At 39.2% G+C, this 10,780-nt stretch overlaps 2 protein-coding genes across 5 annotated transcripts in view; both read right to left on the reverse strand.

The window, feature by feature from the left end:
- LOC133527969 (sodium/potassium/calcium exchanger Nckx30C) overlaps positions 1-8,292 on the reverse strand; it is a 119,789-nt gene extending 111,497 nt beyond the window's left edge. For 3 of the 4 annotated variants that reach the window (XM_061865191.1, XM_061865190.1, XM_061865189.1), the window contains exon 1: positions 4,724-8,292. In XM_061865191.1, the coding sequence (XP_061721175.1) occupies positions 4,724-5,431 (708 nt within the window). In that variant the 5' untranslated portion in view covers positions 5,432-8,292. The remainder of the gene's footprint in view (positions 1-4,723) is intronic. The other variant, XM_061865192.1, reaches the window with a different exon arrangement.
- A 597-nt stretch (positions 8,293-8,889) lies between these two features.
- On the reverse strand, positions 8,890-10,777 carry LOC133527973 (uncharacterized). The gene is made up of 2 exons (XM_061865196.1): positions 10,378-10,777; positions 8,890-10,081 (listed from the first exon to the last, which is right to left on the reverse strand). Exons 1-2 carry the CDS (start codon positions 10,389-10,391, stop codon positions 9,250-9,252), a joined length of 846 nt encoding a protein of 281 aa, XP_061721180.1. The 5' UTR covers positions 10,392-10,777; the 3' UTR covers positions 8,890-9,249.
- Positions 10,778-10,780: the final 3 nt, after the last annotated feature.

Raw genomic sequence — 10,780 nt, forward strand, 5'->3', positions numbered from 1 at the left:
ATTACAGAAACAAATTTTCACAAGAATTGTCATTATAGGTTTTTTTGTGTAAACAATTTTTTTATATGAGGTGGTCTTTGCAGCTTAATTATAGGGCTTGCGGGCTTTAGGGACCTTTTTCTCGGCCTCCTGGTATGAGATGCTTTCATCCTCCATAATCCTCTTAGTTTGCTGCTGCCTTGTGTATTCCGGGCAGGCTGTCTGTGGCCTTGTGTTCGCCAGAACAGTTAAGACAAGTAGGAGTAGCAAAACATTCGTTACCTTCGTGTGGTTGAGCACATTTAAAACAGCGAGGACGGGAACGGCATTAGGCCCGTACGTAACCAAACCGGCAGCATTTGTAGCACTGGACAGTGGGGTAATAATATGGGACCACCTCTAACGCGCAATTAAAAAGGAAGACCTTGTCAGGAAGGATTTTTTTTTTTTTCGAAAAGGTAAGCATTTGACCACAATCTCACCTGATGGAAAGCGCCGATGTAGTCTAGGATGGAACATGCTTACCTAAAAGATGTCTATTCACTCTCGATTTAAAAAGGTCCAAGTTATAGTGGACTGGGAATAGATTTGCAGGAAGTGAATTCCACTCCTTAGCCGTACGCATGATAAAGCTGGATGCGTAGCGTTTAGTGCGAATCAGTGGTAAAGTAACGACGTAAGGGTGAAACGCAAGTCCGCGTCTAGTCCCACGGTGGCAGAACGGAGATGGAGGGATAAGGCACACTCCCCGAAATGTATCCTGTAGAATACCGATAAACAGGCTACCTTTCTACGGTGTTCTAGGCTTTGGATTTGGCCGTCGAACGTCAACACCACCATCTCTGGCGGGGCCCACTGGGTAGTGTTGTCCGTTTGGTTTCTTTTTTTGAAGTTTAAGCGCCTCGCTTTCCTAACCTTGCCGCAGCCGTAAGGGGTCCTAATTAAATTTGGAAGGTCATCATTTGAAAAGTCAGTTGGGATATTTCTGCTAATGCCAGTCATCGATATGTGGTTGGAGGGGATAATTTTTTTATAATTCTTGGTGGCCAAAGAGCTGGACAGAAAATGATTAACACCGGACGCTGACACAAATTCGATGCAGAGACTGTTCCTATCTTTTTAATACCGCCGTCCTTCTTATTAGTCACGCCATTTGTAAACAGAAGCTGGCCGAAGTAAACCGGGTGTAAGTAGGCCCCGGAGTCGGCCTCTGTAGTCTCGCGGGCCACATGAACGATGAAAGGGCTTTTATCAGAGTCTAGGTACTCGTTCTGTGTTTGAAACTGGGAGGGGGGTAAGAGCGATGTCCTGGGAATTTGATTGAGAAGGCGGGGTAACATTATTCTCTACACTTGTGTTCAGGGTTCCCTGAAGTAGGGGTGGAGACTGATTAGCAGGGGGGTTGAATTAACCGGCTGGGAGGGTGCGTTATTCGTATATTAGTAGGGCACGTATTTAACCGGTCAACTAAGTAATACAATTTCGGTAGCTAAAAAAATAGAAATAGGTACTAAAATTAATAGTTGGGCGACAAAAGTGGAGCCTCAAAATATTTCAATATGAGCATTAGTTTTATGCCGTTACAGCTTTTGTTTATTTGAAGGCAAGTACCAGTACCCCTAGTGTAAATATTTTCGACAGCGAAACGTGACGTACGCGTTTGCGTTAAGTGTCATTTTGTATGAGATTTTTGACTTTCCAAAACGTCCCGCTTGGCGCGCTGTTTAAAAACCCATACAAAGACTTAACGCAAACGCGTACGTCACGTTTCGCTATCGACTCAATTTACACTAGGGGTACAGTTTTAAATTTAATCAAAAGTAGGTATTATAGCGTTTTTAGGTACTCATCCAAAATAGAAGGTAAAAAGGCTTATCTCAATAAAAAATGAATGGTATGTCTAGCCTACATAGTACGTGAAATAATGGCAAACAAAAGGGCCAATTTTATTTTGCCTCTCCTGAGAAGTTAATTTTTGTCAAACCCGACCATATGGAACTCGAGGCGAGAATTATTATTGTTTACAGTAATTATTACCGGGTTTCACTCAGTCGTCTTTAGATCGTCTACTTAGAATGTCATTACAGTGCTTGTGAGAGTTGTTATCACTGATTTTGTTTGTGTGTTATCGTGTCGGTTCCCCTTCTCCTGTTAAAAGAAAAATAACACTAACTAACTAACTAACTACTAACTAAGTAATATTAATATGATTTCGCTCAATTTTGGTCATTATTTGCAGTAACTAACATGATTTCTATTATCTTTTTACTACTCGTATATAATGGAATATTACTGTAATGCATACTGAAAGAATGACCTAGATATTTATTTTAAGGAATTTACCTCTATTTAACCACTATTTTTCAGAGATACAGGAAGCAAGCTTTTCTCATGTAATTTTATCAAACCGGTGTATAAAAGATTCATACATAAATAAATAAATATTATAGGACAACATTACACAAATTGACTAAGTCCCACAGTAAGCTCAATAAGGCTTGTGTTGAGGGTACTTAGACAACGATATATATAATATATAAATATTTATAAATACTTAAATACATAGAAAACACCCATGACTCCGGAACAAATATCCATGCTCATCACACGAATAAATGCCCTTACCAGGATTTGAACCCGGGACCATCGGCTTCGTAGGCGGGGTCACTACCCACTAGGCTAAACTGGTCGTCAAATTTGTCGTTTAAGGAGTAAATGTTAATTTACTCCATTTACATATTATTATGTGAGTCTCACTTAATTTTTGACTAAAAATTGTCCGTTTTTGGCCGAATCCTTCTAGAACGTAACCTTTTATCCGAATCCGTTTTATCCGGATATCCGGATCCGTCAAATTTTATTATCTGAAATATCCGGTTCCGAAAAATTGTGTTGACAATGGGTTTTTTTTATTCATTCTACTCAGAATAATGAGTTTTTTCCATTTTTAATAAGAAAAAATGGTCCCCATACAAACTACTATGGCCGGAACAAAATGGACAAGCAAAAAAATGTATGAAATTTTGGGGACATTTTTTTTGCTCGTATGAGAATCGAAATAGCTCGTAATGCTAAGTGGAAATAATACAAAAATTCCAAAATCTAAAATGCCAGTAGGTACAACTTTAAATAGACATTATTTGTGATTATTTAAGAGAATAGGCCACGGCCGCCCCGAAACCACCTTTTCATACAAATATAGTCCTCATTTTCCTCTCTGGATGTTGACATAATTAAAAATATTTTGACACAGTTTTTTGTATATCAACCACAGCTTATGTTTGATTTTTTTCGAATCATTAATTATTATAAATCGAGGAGCAATTAATTTTTTTTATGAAATTTGTTTTTCGCTACTAATTTTTACAAAAATACAATAATCGGATAAAGCAATGTAATAATAATATAGGGGCAATAGCTTTGGTTCTTCTCTTCTTCCTCGCGTTGTCCCGGCATTTTGCCACGGCTCATGGGAGCCTGGGGTCCGCTTGACAACTAATCCCAAGATTTGGCGTAGGCACTAATTTTTACGAAAGCGACTGCCATCTGCCCTTCCAACCCAGAGGGTAAACTAGGCCTTGTTGGGATTAGTCCGGTTTCCTCACGATATTTTCCTTCACCTAAAAGCGACTGGTAAATATCAAATGATATTTCGTACATAAGTTCCGAAAAACTCATTGGTACGAGCCGGGGTTTGAACCCGCGACCTCCGGATTGCAAGTCGCACGCTCTTACCGCTAGGCCACCAGCGCTTAATATACATAAAAATATGTAAAAACATTTTCCATAATGTCAATATCCAGAGAGCAAAATGGGGACTACGTTTGTATGGAGAAGCGGCCGTGGCCTATCCTCTTAACTAGAAAACACATTCATTCATGTGACTAATAATCTTAAAATGCAGTAATAAGTAACATTTATCGGATCCACACAACTCAGACTAAAACTCAATTATTACTTTAGTTTTACAAAGTTACGCTTTCAATTTTAGTTTTGTCTTCTAGAAATTTCTCAATAAAGTCGATAACGTTAGAGTTAGACCAAGATAACCACAACGATTTTGATAGCAAACTGTACAAGTGTTATTTATAGTCATAATTTTTTACAAGTTGACGTTTAAAATAACACCTGCATGGTCTGGGCTATCAAAATTGCAGACTTATCTTGGTCAACTCTATCTTAAGTACCCACAGAAACTCACGATTTACCGCCTATTGTATACCTAACATCATTAGCTACCGTAAAACCACCCAACTATACAGATCGTGTCATTCACGAAGACGCGTGCCTCGAATTGTATTGTCATGTTAATAAAGGTTAGATTTGATAAATCTGCGCGTCATCGTGGATGACATGAACTATAGTCCAATAATACAACTATAGTCCAACGGTGAAATCGTAATTAAGTTTAGTATCAATACCAATGTTCTTTTCAGTTTTTTCTGAGTTTTTACTTCCATTTATGATAGTATTTTACTACATATGTACACGTCAACCAACGAAGAAGAACCTACAAGTTAGTTTTGGACCACAGCTGCGAGATTTTAGACTACGGATGGTTTTACTTTAGTGGAAATATAAGATCAATCTTATAGGTAGGCATTCTGTTACCACCAAAATCAGAGTAGTTGAAATGCTATTTAAACGAAGCGTAACTTTGCGTGTTTCACAGCCTTGTTTACTCGTATGAAATTTGCGACAGAGTAGTAGTTGTAAACTATGCATGCGTAGCGGGCGAGCTCACCGTGGGCATCAGCTGATCCGTGCTGCGGACGCGCGTCACCTTATTCTTGTAGACGACCTTCTTCACGGCGCGCTCCACCTGCTGGTTCCACCGCATGAACATCACGTACGCGCCGTACAGCGAAAACAGCACCAGCGCCTCCTGCCAGTAGATCAGGCTGTCCCGGAAACAGTATATCAACACCAGCAAACTGATGGAGTAGAAGCTGCAGTCGCGGAACAGTGGCCACCAGGTCAGAGTCAACGTCGTGCGGGAGAACAACGCGCACGCACCGATCACGAACAGGATGTTAAACACGGCCGAGCCCACGATCGTCCCGATCCCTACGTCGTCGAACGAGACGAACACGCCGATCACGGAGGTGAACAGCTCCGGAGCCGAGCCGCCCGCCGCCATAAACGTGGCCCCGGCCACGTCGTCTCTGATCGCTAGGCGTTCTATGATCACGTCCAGCGACGGGACGAAGAATTCGTCACAGACTATAGCCAGCGCGACGAACATGTAGCCCATTCCGAGCACGTGCAGGAGGACAGCCCCGGAGCGCCGCTGCTCCTCCGTGAAGAGGTCGGTGGGGAACAGAGGGGCTCTCTCCTCGTGCTCAGTGGGCCGGGGCTCGTAGGCGGGCGAGGCGTCGTAGTCGAGGATGGTGGTGTTGGGCTCGCCGGCCCGCGCGGCCGCCAGCAGAGCGAGCAGCAGCGCGCCACCCATGGCCGTGGGGCGCCGCGCGCGACTGCCGCTCGCCGCCCCGCCCGGCCGCTCGATAGCGCCGCACTGCGCCGCGCGCCGCCGCCGCCGCCGCCGGCGCCCTGTCCCCGGGCGAGCACAACCAAACTTAAACTTGTCACATCACAGATACATTGTTACGGATGATAGATAAACACTTTATTAATCCATAACGTGTAGCTCTCTATTATCGTTTCATTGATTTATAGGTACTTAGTAGATTTCGTCGAGTCCCGTTTAGCTCAATAAATATGATGTGAATTAGTGCTTATCACAGCTACCTCATTTTAGGATAATATAAGTTGTAATTATTATTGCCTCAAATTATTGGATGATTGCCACTAATGACTTAATAGAAAGATAATAAAAAGGTCAAACGTAGGACAAATGTAGACCAGGTACCGACAATTTGGAGGAATGGTAGTAAGTGACGTAAGAAAGGAAAAAATTACTTAGGGCTACACATTTCATTGCGGCTAGCAGGTCAATTCGAACGTACACTGACATCAGAATGCATTTCGCTGGTAGGAACTTATACGTAGGTACATGTACATGTATTTACGTGGGCAAGACGCACGATAAGTAGGTAAATAATATGATACGAGTGCGAAAAATAGGAACTTCGCAACGAGTGAGGATAAATTAAAACACGACCGAAAGGAGTGTTTTAAATCGACACAATATGCGAATTGTCTATTCGCACATGTATCGTATACAACATTTTACAATAAATATAGCCCTTTAAATTTTCGTCACAGTATCGTAATGTGCTAATTCTCACACTAGTGCGGTAAAGTAGCACCATATGTGCTGTAAATATCATTCTATGTCAATGTATGAATGTACGTTGGGATTAGCCTGTATAGGTATTTGGAAACAAAACATTAGGTACTTCGTTCAATATCATTAACAACTCACATCATAAAGCTCAATTCGCTCGTACCATACCTACCAACCTATTGGTAACCGACTTAAAAAAATATCGTTATAACCCTTGCGAGTGGTAGGCGGTCGACTCCCGACCGATTATGTCATTTAAATTTCAAATGCAACATATGTATATTTATTTACAATAACAATATACATAATGGATATATACAAATGATTATTATAACTAGCTTATATCTAAAATAGGCCCTTGAGGCGGTCAAACCAGTTCCAGAGGGGTGAAAACTGCGAAGTATAACGTCTGGAGCGCGGCGACCACTCACCGCGCAAACCACACACGGCTCTCAAATACCGTCTCATACATACCTACTTAGATCATGTAAAATAAGAAATTAAAATAAGTAAACGTGAAGCAGGAGTTTTCTTGAACAGTCAACCCCTCAGCTGAGCTGTTTATAAATAACAGATCCGACAAGGGCCGACCCCAAAAGACATGGGAAATAGGCTCGGGAAAAGAAAAAGATCTGTTTCTTGACAAGATACTTTCACTTTACCTTTCCCATCTTCAGCCTATTTACGGTTCAATGATATACAAGGGGTGTTCCCATACCGTTGCATTCAAATTTTAATAATTCAGTACCCCTAGTGTAAATATTTTCGACAGCGAAACGTGACGTACGCGTTTGCGTTAAGTGTCATTTTGTATGAGATTTTTGACTTTCCAAAACGTCCCGCTTGGCGCGCTGTTCAAAAACCCATACAAAATGAGACTTAACGCAAACGCGTACGTCACGTTTCACTATCGACTAAAATTACACTAGGGGTACAGTAGTCATATCATTAACATTGAAATGATTAGTAAAATGTTTCATATTATTTTCATCAGAAATACCAATAATACATGTGAGTTTTAAGCATGAATCTAGCTGTTCTGTTCTTTGACTTTTCTGAAACAAATAAATTTGATTTTGACTAAAATGTTCATTATATTATACCTATTCAATAAGTACTTATGTTTTTCAACAACAATCCACAGCTTCATAGTCCCGCCGAAAGCAAGTAAAGGCACTGCCATGGCACAGCATCCCTTTTCCCGAGTAGGTATTGATATTTTATACTTACACTTTTATGGGCATAATGTAAGGAGTCCTTAACTACTTATGTAGCTGGTAGGTAGATTCAATTAATAACGCACCACTAATTGAATACTTTGTTTTAAAATAAATCGATAAAGTAGGTACTTACAGCAATTGCGCTAGCTCAATCTCTCTTACTGCCTATATTAGATTATGCTGACATTTGCTATCTTGACCTTACGCAGGATCAGCTGAATAAGCTTGAGCGCCTCCAGAATCTCTGTATAAGGTTTATATTTGGCTTGCGCAAATATGACCATGTTTCTCAGTTTCGTTCTCAGCTCAAGTGGCTTCCTATTTGTCTTCGCCGTGACTCTCATGTTCTTGCCCTCCTTTATGGCATTCTCTTTAACCCTGCTACACCACCTTATCTCAAAGAGCGTTTCAAGTATCTCTCTTCTATCAGATGTTCTCAGACTCATATTCTTGCTCCTCCCTTATCTACTTCAAAATTTTATAATAGCTCTTTTACCTTCCGGGCTGTTCGGTTATGGAATGCTTTGCCAGTAGAATTAAGATTAGCTAAATCTCTCCCCATTTTCAAAAATCAGCTGAAACTATACTTTTTATCTCTACCTTAAGTTGCCATTTTATATATTGTATATGTGTAAGTATAAATATATATTATATTATATTGTATATTTATTAGTATATTAGGTATTGTTTTGTTTTTTTTTTTATGTGTGTTTGTGTTAAATTTAATAGTCTCCATATTTAGCTACCTGTTGACTTTTGTATGAGTTCTAAATTTCCTGCTACCTAAAGGTTGTCTGGAAGAGATCGCTTTTTAGCGATAAGACCGCCTGTTGTTACCTGGTTCTATTTTCCTTTAAAATTCATTTGTAGTTTTACATGTATGTAAAATGTATAATTGTTGGTGCAATAAAGAATATTTACTTACTTACTTACATTTTGACATTGACACTATTGTTCGTTGGAGTGAGTTAGTGTTGCCTACATGGAAAATTCTCTTTGATGGAGATTCTTCTTCGTCTTCTTCTCAATCGTTTCGCTATTGACAGAGCGGTCGTGGTCACGTTGAGGCGTTTATGTTTGTGTTAGAGGCGGAACCAGCTCCATAGCTGATCTCCATAATCTCCATAGATTAGCCAGATAAATTTCTAGTCTTTACGTAATCTAGTTTCTATTTCGGCTATAAAGAATAACCGCAATAACTAACCAAGCTACTAAGGTAAAAACCGTAAAGTCTCAGAAACCACTTCCGTCAGTAGAAAAAAGCGGCATTTAAAAAAATGTAGGCGCGAAGAATCCGTGGAAAATTTGAATTTCGCGCTCTTTTCTACTGACAAAGTTGTTTGACGTACTATATGTAGTCGTACAACTCATACAGTATATTTTTTTGGCCTCTGTCCCTCAAAATTATGGAACTTGACCATTATGGCAAATGAAACGAAACTATAGAAAAGAAAGGATATTTTAATAAATTACTTCTTACTCTATTGCTACTTCTAAGTAGACTTATAACAATATTAATCCAATGGTTATTGTGCCATTTATTGTTTTTTCATCTGCTCATTTTGATGATATTCAAGGTCCACTGCTGAATTATAGTACCACCAGCAATATAGCAGAAATTGATTTAGATAATTTGTTCTCCACAGCAAACTCAAGAAGGCTGCTCTACTCTTCTGCCTTGTATTGTAGTTTAAAACAAGCGTTGATAGACAATCTGCTTTTAAATCATCAATCAAGTAATATGACACTAACATAAGTAATAGCTTCTTACTTAGGTACTTAACAACAATATTGTAATGGTTATTATGACTTTTTTTGTTTTTTCACCTGCACATTTTGATGATCTTCAAGGTCCACTGCTGAATTTACCAGCATTATAGCAGAAATCAATTCAGATAATTTGTTCTCTACAGCAAACTCAAGAAGGCTGCCCCACTCTCCTAACTTGTAATTTAGAACTAGTCTTGATAGGCAATCTGTTTTTAAATTATCAATCAAGTAGTATGATGCTAACAAAAGTAATGGCTTCAGTCCATCATCTGGCAGTTTGCGGAGGTACATATATTGCTTCAGGTACTGGAGAGTTTGCAGAGTGACCCCCTCAATCTCGATTCGGCCTTCTGTTGTCTCCTTCCATTCATGTCTGAGCATGGCTCGGAAGACGTCACTGTGAGCTGCTAGTATGACTCTGTGAACGGCTATGCTGCCCTCAGCAGCAGTCAAGTTGAAGTCCGTAAAATCAGCATCATTATAAATATTGGCAGGGCAAAAATCGTCAACCTTACTTGCAAAAATTATAATATTCAATAGGCATGTGCGAAACCTGTCAACAGTTATATCACAATTTTGCTTACTGCCAACCAGTGTCCATTTATTTAGCAAGACTCCTGAATGAAATGGCACATCTGTATCTTGGCATGACACTATCACTTTGACTTTATTTTTATCTTCTAGTGGCAGAGCAAGAATGTTGCATGCTAAAGGGAATATTTGATTTTGCACCCTAAAATGCATCCGCACTTTTACCAAGTTATTAACAACAAAATCCTCAGTTTGCTCCTGACATTGAATTCCAAAAATGCTAACCAAGCATCTGAGTTTTGAGAATGCTCCCACATGCTGTTCATGAACATTTCTGGAAGTAATAAATAAATTTTCTTAAATTCTTTGCATATAAAAGTATATGATATGTACATAAAAGAAGAATCGGAATCATAAAAAAAGAATCTCCCGTGTTAGAAGCCCTACAATAGAATACCGGCCAATGCAGCAAATAATTATTGCAGAGTTGAATCTGGCGAAGAGTTATGCCAATAATTGGCTGAGTGCTAATTGTCCTATCGTAGTTCTCAAGTTTGCGGCAAAAATATTTTTTCCTGTATCAGCACTACAACCGCTATAACGCTATTCTGTCAATATTTAAGTACTTACATTTTTATGGGCATGATGCAACAATTTTTTTCCCTGTGTACTATACCAATTCTTATTGCTCTACAAATAAAATAATTTGAATAATAAGTTTCGTTTCAAAGCGAAGATCAGCGAGAAGTGAGAAGACTTTCAAATCAAACATACTTCAAATTTTTACAGACATAAACAACTCCAACAATCTTTTTTTCAAAGGTTTCATAAGGCATCTATACACGCTGCAACAAATTTAATCCGAACGTCGATAAAAAAATTACACTGGCAGCCCAATATAGTAAAAAATCCCCGCCATTATATAACTAACAGTGTTTCTAGCGATTGTTTTATGTCGAATATATAATTCGTTAAAATCATCAATAAGCATGCACAATGTTAAAATGTATGTTGCATTTATGAAAAAAAATAT

This window comes from Cydia pomonella, chromosome 18 (assembly GCF_033807575.1).
Source record: "Cydia pomonella isolate Wapato2018A chromosome 18, ilCydPomo1, whole genome shotgun sequence".
Lineage (NCBI taxonomy): Eukaryota > Metazoa > Arthropoda > Insecta > Lepidoptera > Tortricidae > Cydia > Cydia pomonella.